This window comes from Botrytis porri (genome assembly GCF_014898465.1).
Source record: "Botrytis porri strain MUCL 3234 chromosome Unknown BPOR_004, whole genome shotgun sequence".
NCBI classification, from domain to species: Eukaryota; Fungi; Ascomycota; class Leotiomycetes; order Helotiales; family Sclerotiniaceae; genus Botrytis; species Botrytis porri.
In genome coordinates this window covers 922,607-933,939 of record NW_024066078.1, presented here as the reverse complement: position 1 = coordinate 933,939, position 11,333 = coordinate 922,607, and the positions used below count along the sequence as shown (strand labels likewise).

Here is an 11,333-nt window from a genome sequence, read left to right as displayed (position 1 = left end):
GTATCCTAGACCCCGAATAGGTTACACGTAATCTTATCAGATCTTTATAGAACATAAGGTCACTCGAGTACAACATCGATCTTTCTCTCTCGTGTGTTACATCTTTGAATATTTCGAAAGCAAGCCGACAGCAAGCCGAGAATAAGTCACCACTTAACTGTTATCCTCACACCCAAAGAACACAACAAGATGAAGGAAAACGATACTGCTCTCTATCCAAACCCCGAAGTTTCTCAAGCGGTTACTCAATATTCTCTTGAACATTCAACCAAGCTTCCTCAATATATATTAGACCATCATGCTTGGGGATCAACTCAACCAAAGGCCAATTTTATGATCTCGCCTTTCCAGGCACAGTTTCAAATTTTTATGGCCAGGGCTATGGGTGCCAAAAGAAGTATGTTACTCTGTATATTGTTGAAAGCTGGAGTATGGCGTCTTGGGTCTTCGTGGGATTGTATGAGAACAAGATATTCGCCCTCGATTTGAAGATGTGTTTCACCGCTAGTATTCGATTTCATGTTACCATGTGGGAGCTCAATACAATAGCGGGAACCTTCACCTCAGCTACCTAGTCTGAGTTATATCTACCGCGTTTATGGAAGTATTCACATGTTGACTTTGCAAACTTAGTTCTAGAGATCGGAACCTACATTGGATTTTCTACTATGGGAGTAAGTCTCCTCATTATTTGAAGTCCTTCCTTTCTTCTATTCTGACAAGATTGGAACCTCATGTTAAGACTCAATTTAGTGGTCTGAGGCCGTCGGTCCTGAAGGTCACGTAACGGGCCTTGAATTTTCCCCCGAATACGCGGAAATTGCCCGCGAGACATTCTCCAAAAATAACCTCAGTAATGTTGAGGTTTTGGTTGGCGATGCTCGTGAATCGTATGTCCGGTTTCTCTCTTTCCTCCAATCGACCTTCAACACGTATGTAGACATTTTCTCTAAACTCATCACAGAATCAAAAGCTTGATCGCCAACCTTCAAGAACCTTACGATCTAATCTTTATCGACGCCGACAAAACTTCATACCCCGCTTATCTCGATCTCATCCTCTCTCTTTCTTCCCCATCTTCTACGCAAACTCGTCTTCTCAAACCCAGCGGTCTAATCCTCGCAGACAACATTCTGCGTCGCGCACGTGAGCACCGTTTTCAATGATTCTAACCTGTCCAGCCCCTGGTTTCGCTCTCGATTCCTCTTCCCTGTCCCACTTGCTCACCCACTAACTCAAACCATAGTCGTCGCCGATTCCAGTGCCGCAAACCCATGGGCCCTCAAAAACGGAGAAAAGACCTGGAAAGAAGGTGACTTAAATGCACTGAAAGAATTTAATGATTTGATGGTTACCGAGAAAAGATTAGACACGTTTTTGTTACCCTTGTTTGATGGAGTAGGGATGGGCAGATTGAAGGATTGAGATATGTAATTATATTGAAGGATATAGATTTGTACATATGATCTGTCAAGTTAGAAGTATATACGAATCATTCAAGTGTCAATAGAGTTATAATTTGAGGGTTTGTAGGATCCTTTTGTAAACCATGGCTGTTTACGGACTCCCTTGATATCACTCAGCTGTATTATTTGTTAATTAGCTATGTCATACCATTATTTCGATCTGATTTGAAAAGATTCAATGCCAGAATGGCCAAGAACCCTCACCATGATTCAATCAATCGGATGAGTTCAGCGGAGGGAGATTATCCAAGATTAAAGAGCCTCTCATTGTTGAATCGAAGTTGAATATTTCATAAGCTCTGCACCTATGTACAGCTTGATGACGACATCATCTCACTCTAGAGGCTTCATCCCACTTCCATTCAAATCCCATTGTAATACAGAGATATGCAATAAGAACGCCATCCACCATGCATCCGACCAGAAAACAACAATCCTATGTCATGCAATTTAACTCCTCAAAAATTCCCAAAAGAGAGGCACACAGTTTAACAATCCTGGCCCCAATTCTCCTTGATCCACCCGGCCATCAACTCCGTCAAAGTCTCATTTCTATAACTATTGACATCTTCGTCCGTATAATCCGCCCCGGAAAAGCGCAATGCAACCAGGACCCAAGGTTTTATGAAGTCTATGAAGACTAAATCTACAGTTTCGAGATTGGAGCTGGTGGAAGGGATATTAATGCGGGATTCGATACAATTAGGTACACGATGGAAAGTGATAGGGGAATGAATTGTGTCATCGCCATCGGAGCCGTTGTCATCCTTGGTGGTGTAGCCAGGAATGAGGTCGGGTTCTTGGGTTGAGGAGGATGAGAAGAGAGGAGATTGAGCGTTAGATGGCGGTGGGAGATTGGAGATGGGTATCGAGGGAGCGAGGATATCCGTTTTATAGGAGAGGTGTTCAGGTGGTGCGAGATTATTAGTATCTAAATTCGAAGATGAGAAGATGTTGCCGCCGCTGTTAAGGAGTGGGAGAACTTGTTCGGCAGCAGCTATTGGCACGTCTTTGATATACAGAAATTTGCTAACAAACGGAGAGATGATAAAAGTTGTATCTCTTGTAAAGGCACCTTTGAAAATATCAAATCTCATGGCACCTGTGTTGGTGATAGCTATTGTTGGAACACTCTTTCGATCAAGACGGGATACAACATCAGGCATTACTTCGTCTCCAAGCCACGAGAAAAGGCTGTCTTTACTAGGATATTTTGCTCTGCTCATCCAGAGATCTTTTGGGGCGCAGCCGAAATTGTGGTCGAGATTTAGAGCCTTTCGAGCTTTAGCGATATAATTCGAGACATTCCTGCCATGCTCTGTGGGAAATGTTGTATCGTTTAAACCAGTATGAAAATGATAGCCAAAAAGGTTATTGTCAATATACCTTCGTTGAAAAGACATGCTTGTAAGTTCGGCAACCTCAGTGGCTTGTGTCCTAGAAGTGTGTTCTTCTTGGAACATCTTTTCCTTTTCGTTCTTCTTGATACCTTCAATGGACATCCAGCCAACAGTCTCCATATATCGACCGCTCTGTATTCCGTACGCCTTAGAATCGTATTTGGCATAGCTTCGAATATGGCTATGGCCACCAAAAAACTGGATGGGAGTATCCCAATTTTGATCTCTCAAAGCCTTGTAAATGGCCTTGTATTCCGGCCCATCCAGAGTTACATGTCCAATAACCACAAACAAATCAGCATCTTCTCGAATTGCTTGTTGGAACCATTCTTCTTTAATAGTTTTTTCGACTTCTTGCACAACAGTATTGTTGGCGTTTCTATTGAAATCGAAGAGAAATCCAAACGCGACCACTGTGATCCCCTGATTCTTCGTTGTAAACTTACGATAGCGTTTTGCCATCGGAATTTGTTCACCGGTCTTTGGATTTATGTAGTCGAGATTTGAAGCAAGATAATTGCCGTTGAAATTTGGCACAGTTTGATCGTATTCTCGAGCGGCGGCATCTGCCTTGTATAACTCATGGTTTCCAGTACAGATGATGTCGATATGTTGTTCCCTGAAAATGTCGTATGTATATTGCCCTTTGGGATCTGATGCATCGTATAATCCATTTCCCTCAATTCTATCTCCTGTATCGACAAGTAAAAGATCAACGCCTTTATCATCTGCTTGCTTCTTCATCTGCTCTGCGAATGATATGTAGTCACCCCAGTCCGCAGAGTACTGGGCCCTGAGATTTCAGTCAGCCTTCGTTCAATTCCACCGATTTGTCATTTCACCTACTCTTGTAGATGACCTGCATGCCACCCATGAGTATCGGTGGTTTGTAAGAAATTGAGTTGGCCCCATTGTAATGGTCTCATAGGTGCCGCAATAGCAGCTGGCGCAGAAGGCTGGGCACCTGCTGCTAGAGATGTGAGAAGACCGGTTAAGGTCAATAGATGTTTTTCTATCTTCATGATGTCCTTAATATTATGAGTAATGGCAAATGGGGGGGGGGGGGGGGGTCAAAGTAAGTCTCAGGCAGTGAGCACTATCATTCAGGATTTTGGACTCTGAATGTTGAAGTGAATGCTAAATGATGAGCGACCGTTGCTCAATGAGATGTGTGAAGTGAGCTTCGTGCCAAACTACGAACACTTAGAGTGATAGTTGGGCAATAGGACTATCAGACAGATAATGAACGATATGTACCCAGGACATATAAGAAAAGTGATAAATCGAGAAGAATGATGGACAGCTGAGAGATGTAGACATAGATATAATTATGGAGACCGAGACGGAGATAGATAAATAGATAGTCTGATAAGCTAAACTAATAATATCCAATATGTAGTGAGACCAAACCAACCTACACCTACCTTTGCATGGGTCTCAGAGAATGAATGATTGTCTTGTCTTGTATAATCATGTGGCGGAGAGCTTCTCTTCAAGAACCTTGAGAGCTACCAAGTGGTAGGGTAAGTAAGGGGTCCATGAGGTCGGAAGGTCGGAAGGTCGGAGATCGGGAAAACTATTCACTTTTTATCCGATAAGAGCTCCAAAAAGTCACAACCCGTTAATTCTGATCGAAATGTGATTTGAAGTTTATATGTCTTGTGTGTTCATACTCCCCGGATATATGACTCGCCATATTGTATGTAATGGCACGTACTGTCAGATGGCGAAAGGCTTTTAATTCAGAACTTTTCAAAGTTCATTTGCAGGCTAAGGAAGCAAGAGTTCATCCACATCAAGATACGAATGCATTCATATCAGAACCAAGATTGATTCCCCCGGCTGATGACAAGTCAAAATTGCCCCTTCTCAAACAAGGTATTGGAACTGCTTCTTGGATTATGTCGATGAGTGCTAACAGTACAAGAGAATGGCCCCAAAAAACTCCTCCCTAAGGTATCGCGAGCTGTTGCCGTAAAAGACAACATAGCAACCATTTCAGAAACAACGACATGCGCATCTCGTATTCTCGAGACATATCAGAGTCCTTTTGATGCTTCCGTGGTAGAAGATGTCAAAGTTGGCACTGGAAATGTCGCGGGGAAGACGAATATGGATGAATTTGGAATGGGTTCGCATTCATTAAACTCACACTTCGGTGCTGTCCGTCACCACAAGCCTTTCCGGTCGAGATCGGTTGGAGGAAGCTCTGGTGGAAGCGCAATGGCTGTGGCAACAAGCACAACTAACATGGCACTCGGCACAGACACTGGTGGGTCAGTTAGATTGCCAGCTGCATACACTGGCACTGCAGGGTTTAAACCTTCGTATGGCATCGTATCTCGCTTTGGTGTGGTGCCTTACGCGAATTCGCTCGATACTGTCGGCTTAATAGCACGTGGTGCAAGTAGAATACATGAAATATTTTCGAGATTGAGCAGTCATGATCCTCGGGATCCTACGAGTATCAAGCCCTCCAGTCGAGCCCGTATCAAAGAACAGCGGATGAGTTTTTTCGGAAAAACAAAGATCTCTGCTACGCATGATCCATTTTACCTTCGAGAGCTAAAGATTGGTGTTCCAATCGAATATAATATCTCAGAATTGGACTTGGAAGTTTCATGGGCGTGGCAACGGATATTGGAACTTCTTCAGCGTGAAGGATGCACAATTCTTCCCATATCACTTCCTAACACAAAACATGCCCTTTCAGCATATTACGTACTTGCCGCAGCCGAAGCGTCCTCTAATCTTTCAAAATATGATGGAGTTAGGTACGGAACTCGTGACCAATCGAGTGATGGGGCCGGAGATGTCCTCTATTCCGAGACCAGGGGCGCTGGCTTTGGAGACGAAGTGAAGAGGCGAATTCTTCTTGGGTCATATTCACTGAGCTCTGATGCTATTGATAATTACTTTATTCAGGCACAAAAGGTTCGACGGTTGGTTCAGAGAGATTTTGACCGTGTCTTCTCCATGCCCAATTTTCTACACCCAGAAGAACAATTTGATCTTAGTGATATGGAAGAAGGAATTGCACTCGAAGATAAACTGGGCCCCGCTGAAGTGGACATTATCCTCTGTCCCACAGCTCCCACTCTTTCACCAACTGTTCAAGATATTACTGAGCGTCAAACACCGGTTGATGCCTATATGAATGATGTATTCACAGTGCCTGCTAGTCTTGCTGGTATACCCTCCATCAGCATACCATGCAAATTGCCATTCAAATTTTCCAAACAGAGCGTGCCTTCGACTGTTGGCATTCAAATCATGGGCCAGCACTCAGACGATGGCCGCACTTTACAAGTTGCCTCCATGATAGAGATGTTGTGGGATTCTCAAGTAGATGAGGGTTGGAACAAGGACTTCCACGAGTGGCAGGAACGAAGTTTAAAACAATCGAACGCAGATATAGTAGGGTTATCAGAGATGATAAGTCAGGCCTCCACTTCCGAGGAGGCGGAAACGCTCCGGAAAAGGCGCGTCGAGAAGAAAAGGCAGCGGCGGGTACAAACCAGGGAGTTTCAAAGGCAAGTGTGTGAAGAAGATATGGATAAATGGCAGAAGTTGAGGTTTGGAGACGAGAAGTCGACCCAAACAGCAGGTATGGTACGGTGATTAATTTATGCCCGACACTTACTCGTCACTCATCTGAGATCTCTACGGGAAAAGACCACACAAACTTGTGGTGATGGTTTGAGATCATGTTTGATCGCATGAATCTTGATATTTTTTATCCTCTTGGCTATCATTTGCTTGTTAACGCAACAATCTTCACTGTAAAAAATAGATGGCGATTTTCAGTATACAAATGTAATTTGAATTCAGACGCAAGGCGTTTGTACAACAGCTTCCTGTGCCTCGCCGCAGAAACATCTTGAAGACCTCGAGTATGAAAAGATGTCTTCCTCGATAAGATTCGTTCATGGACAACGTACAGCTCGGCAATCTACGAAGCAGAATAAAGACTCCATTCAATGAGACAAAAAATTAGGCTTCTCGATAGTCTGGACCATTTGCTATGTGAGTAACGCTTTGATTTTCGGTGTTAAATCGTTTTGTTTGTGTTTCCTTTGCATCACCATTCCGAACCACATCTTCTTTCCTACCCATTTTGCCCCCCTAATTCCTAGTTCTAATCCACTGCCGTCCTCGATATCGTTTTCTTCCACTGTCCGTTCCGACACCTCCCCCACGACATGAAATCCCCATTTCTTGCCCTCCTCTACCACTTCTTCAACCTCATAGATATAACTTTCGCCTCTAACTTTCGTCTTCTTTCCTTCAATTTCGTCTTTAAACCCGGCCTGAGACAACCTACCCATCTCAGCGTGCATATTGGTGATCAATACTTTTCCGCTGTTCACATCCGAATCTGGTTTCAGCAGGAAGGTCACAGCCGAGAAAAACGCACCAAGGGGAAGATGTTCAAGGACGAGAGTACTAATCACCATGTTCGCTTGTCCTTGGACCAATTTCGAAACTTCGGGATTAGATTGAACATTAAGGGCATTGAACTCGTCGAATTGGATGATGGGGACATGGCTAGCGTTTTCCGAAACGCAAAGGCTGCAACAGGACCGGGCAATCTCAAGCATTGCGGGCGAGAGATCAAGAGCGTGGATTTTAGAGATCTTTTTGGAGAAAGGTGGTGCAAAGAACCGGATAGTATTCCGGCCAGTGCCACATCCTAACTCGGTGATGGTGATGTTATCTTGAGCTTCTGATGGGATTAAAAACAACGTCTCCAATAGTGAAGGAATGAGGGCAGAGTCAAGAATTTGTAGAGGGTTTTGGTCTGTGTCGTAAGTTGCGGCCCATCGGTTATAAAGGAGGTACGTGGAAACGGATTCCTGGTGGGTAGTGGATGGGCTTAGCGTAGACATCTTTAACTAAATTGAAAACTGTTGGAGAACTGAAGAACCGATCGCGCGACTTTACAAATAGGTATACTGTGAAATGCATCAGTTATCGAGCAGACTATATAATAGGGGGGTAGCTAAACATGAGTCATCCGGAGAACAATGTGCTATGATAGGAAGCAGCTAAAGTATTGACACGTGATACATTATTATCTAAAAGCCCAATACATCGTAGTGCCTTCATTTTCTCATTATTTCGAGGACTAGGGATTCTGTATTTTTGCGAACGGAGAAATGAGAAAGGAAAAAGGGTGATGACTGTATTCTTTGCGGCGACATTAGCTCTCGGAAACTACCGAATTTGACGATTTTTGATTGGACAGTGAAGGGGTTATTCAGAAATGTCGTGAAGCCTTCGATGCAATATATTTGAATGCGCATTAGTCTGCACTGCATGAAACGCCATTGTGATACCAATTTGTAGCAAGATGTCGTCGGGAACATAGTATACATACACCTCATTCTGAGAGTCGGAAGAAACGACATGGTGGGATAGAATCTATACTTACATTTCGACCAAAGGGATGTAGCTGGTATAATTGCTTCCGCTACTTGAAACTACAACTGCGAGTGTAAGTCTTGAACGAAGTACCTACCTAACCTTGATGTCATGAGAGGAACGAGATGTATAGAATGAATGTAGTTTGATTCGAATTGAGGTGTATATATATATAAATATATACAGACTTACTATTTACTCGATAACTTATTAGCTTAGCTACTACTGCTGCCACCCTGCATTCAACAGAAATGAGTGCATTAAATCCACAAATCACACAACTTCTGCGTTCATGTATAGTTAACTCTATTTTATTTTAATCTAAAACTTCAATCAAGATCGGATGACTATTTCTTTTGATAGCTTCATTGGTTCTCCTCCAACACTTTAAAATGGGGCAGCATTTGGTACCACCAATACCAGCAACATACGAAGTGTACGGAGTCGAAAAAAGCATCCAAGCAGAATAATTTGACAGACCGGTATTGACAGACCGGTATATTCCCTAGTTGGTACGGAGGTACGGTACAGTCCCTCCTAGTACATGCATATATAAACAAACAAACAAACGAGAAAGCGAACGGACGAGCAATATAATACGATACGAAAATCTTCATTCTTTACTCCAATTGATTTTATACACCTGTTTTTGCTTCGTCTTGTTGTTTCTATAGTTAGTTATATTAGATGACTTAAAGTCTCAGTCCTCGTTGTTCTTGCTATCGATACATAATTCGAGATAATACACATACATACACACAATCTCTTCATCTCTTCTCGATACTCATGAACTGTGTATCTATTGTATCCTGTACTTATACCTCTCTTCCTATCCTCTTTACATCTACATACATACATCCACACATAATTTCAATGTTAATGCCAATCACTTTAATGTCATAATATGATCATTTGAGTTTCATACACCGTTTTGTGCGGAGTACACCGTTGAACTAGCTATCTATTCTTAATCAACTGAAAACTGGATCTTTCTGCAGTCTCACAAATTGCCGGTTCATCGCATCTCCATATTCACTTCATTTCACCCGCCACCTTGATATCACATCAATTCGTTTCCTGGGATCAGAGAAGAGTTCCTAGATAGGAAATCGCAAGCAAAGCTCGAGCCAATTCGATTTGCAGTCTCTCGTTACTTCTTTTGCAGTTACCATTCATCCACATCTCTCACTCTATTGAATACAATCTCTACCTAAGTACGACGGATAAATCTCAAGCATTCAACATTTGGAAATTCTGTTGCGAGCTCAAATATTTTGTCTGATTCTCATTCAATCTGCCATTCTGCGAATTGCGAGATCTCTACCAAAATCGAACGTTCAAGAAATACTTTGCGAATATGCCTATCAATGGCAAGCCCAATGGGCGATTTGAACTTCCTGCTCTCAAATCCTTTGACTTCAATTTGACAGACGGGACTGATATCCCGCCGCCTCTTCCAGATTCTCCAATAGAAGAAGAGGCACCCAAACCGACTATTGCACCCACACCTGCACCTGCACCTGCATCTGCGGCATCGAAACCTGCAGCCACTCCTCAAACTGCCGATCCTGTTCGAAGCACATTTACTAGTACACCTCCAGCGTCAGCATCGGCAAATAACCAATCCGACTTTTCTCACCTCACCACGACGAAATCCAATGGTTATTTCCCACCTACCTCCCCATCTCCTCGCAATCATGCCCTTCCAGTTCGCGTGAGAGCCCCTTCGGACGCTGCTGTCCCGAATAGTCCTAGTCGACCCGAAAAAGAAAGTAGTATCCGCAAATTCCTGTCTCGAAAATCACTCAACACCAATTACACAAGTGGCAATGCGAAATCGCATGAGGACTTAACAAAGATGGGGAGACCGGAGAGTCCAAATAGTCTTGCAAGCAGCAGACCTAGCTTCGTGAAGCGGAAGAGTGGAAGCTGGTTTAGGAGTTTTGGGAGCAGCAGTAAGAGGAACAGCGTGGTTTATGAGAAGAAGCCTGTAGTGTATACTCCTACTCTACAGCAGAGTCCAGAGATTCAAAAAGAGAACATCAAGCCAGCATACACGAAGCCTAGCCCGCCGCCGCCAAAATTACCGGAACTCGATCAATTGAAGGCTAAGCTTGCGCATGATGATCGTGGTAGTTTTGGGGGTGATGACATGTTCAGGAATATCTCGTAGTGAGGTGTTCATGCGAGACGGTTGTGAGAACGCCAATGGTGCTTTTGGGTATTGCTATCTGTTACGACCCAAAACTCGCTACAGCACTGGCAGAATGCTCGGATGAGATCCATACTCATATCTCCAACGATACGGACCGAGAGACGCGGAGGGGAGGGCACGAAAGGGAAGCAGGCGTCCCATGTACTATGAATCAAGCTTGAGAGGGGGACAAAAATGCTATTTTATCTTTTCATTTGTTTGGCATGGCGCCCTTCTTTTTATCGATGATATCTCTGGGCGGTGGTTTTTATCGGGGTCTTGTTTTACGCTGACTACAGTATCAAACAAAACAACATTTTAATGTTGGCTTCATGTGCCATGATAGTTTATTCTTGGGGTACCAAAATACTCATATTTATTAGCCTTTTCTGAACGAAATACAGTAGGGGATTTGCATGGTCGGAGGGCCCTTTTTTACTCGAATAAGATATTGATTTTCTGTAATAGAACTATGAAGTGAAGGCTTCTTTCTCTCTTTCTTTCTTTCTTTCCCCCCCCCCTCTCCCTCTCTCTCTGTGTGTGTGTGTGTATGTATCTCTGCTTCTCCTAGTCTCCCCTTTTCCCATTAATGATTGATCTCATTTACCTGAATGACGCCTTTCCGTATCTATAGATATCTGTAGAGATCTATAGATTGTATGTGATGTATGGTTGACTATCCATTCCTTCATCCATTGATGTTTCAGATCGATATGCATTATCATTGGAAACTCCAAATCCCTACCTCGAACCTGCTTTTCCCCATTTTGCATGATGGTGTTTGAGAAAAATGGAAAAATATCAAGGGTTTTTTTTTAATTAATTAATTTAAAATCTAAATCTAATTCA

The 11,333-nt window shown here is 43.1% G+C and overlaps 5 protein-coding genes across 5 annotated transcripts; 3 read left to right on the top strand and 2 right to left on the bottom strand.

Annotated features, from left to right (window-relative positions):
* Positions 1–189: 189 nt before the first annotated feature.
* Positions 190–1,425, top strand: EAF01_003268 (uncharacterized protein; the record flags this gene model as incomplete). The annotated part of the gene is made up of 5 exons (XM_038911522.1): positions 190–397; positions 634–674; positions 754–890; positions 965–1,146; positions 1,247–1,425. 5 exons carry the CDS (start codon positions 190–192, stop codon positions 1,423–1,425), a joined length of 747 nt encoding a protein of 248 aa, XP_038772757.1.
* A 275-nt stretch (positions 1,426–1,700) lies between these two features.
* Positions 1,701–3,946, bottom strand: EAF01_003267 (uncharacterized protein). The gene is made up of 2 exons (XM_038911521.1): positions 3,713–3,946; positions 1,701–3,659 (listed from the first exon to the last, which is right to left on the bottom strand). The coding sequence occupies exons 1-2, from the start codon at positions 3,886–3,888 to the stop codon at positions 1,955–1,957; spliced, it is 1,881 nt and encodes a 626-aa protein (XP_038772756.1). The 5' UTR covers positions 3,889–3,946; the 3' UTR covers positions 1,701–1,954.
* A 626-nt stretch (positions 3,947–4,572) lies between these two features.
* On the top strand, positions 4,573–6,487 carry EAF01_003266 (uncharacterized protein; the record flags this gene model as incomplete). Its single annotated transcript, XM_038911520.1, has 2 exons — positions 4,573–4,744; positions 4,794–6,487. The coding sequence occupies 2 exons, from the start codon at positions 4,573–4,575 to the stop codon at positions 6,485–6,487; spliced, it is 1,866 nt and encodes a 621-aa protein (XP_038772755.1).
* Positions 6,488–6,888: 401 nt separating this feature from the next.
* On the bottom strand, positions 6,889–7,755 carry EAF01_003265 (uncharacterized protein; the record flags this gene model as incomplete). Its single annotated transcript, XM_038911519.1, has 1 exon — positions 6,889–7,755. One exon carries the CDS (start codon positions 7,753–7,755, stop codon positions 6,889–6,891), a length of 867 nt encoding a protein of 288 aa, XP_038772754.1.
* Positions 7,756–9,647: 1,892 nt separating this feature from the next.
* On the top strand, positions 9,648–10,463 carry EAF01_003264 (uncharacterized protein; the record flags this gene model as incomplete). Its single annotated transcript, XM_038911518.1, has 1 exon — positions 9,648–10,463. The coding sequence occupies one exon, from the start codon at positions 9,648–9,650 to the stop codon at positions 10,461–10,463; it is 816 nt and encodes a 271-aa protein (XP_038772753.1).
* Positions 10,464–11,333: the final 870 nt, after the last annotated feature.

What these genes read in the sequence shown, in the direction of transcription:
- EAF01_003267 (XM_038911521.1), bottom strand. Translation starts at nt 3,888, where the DNA reads ATGAAGATAGAAAAACATCTATTGACCTTAACCGGTCTTCTCACATCT. An exon ending in CATGCAGGTCATCTACAAGA is followed by an intron (nt 3,660 to 3,712) that starts GTAGGTGAAATG and finishes CTGAAATCTCAG; the next exon opens with GGCCCAGTACTCTGCGGACT.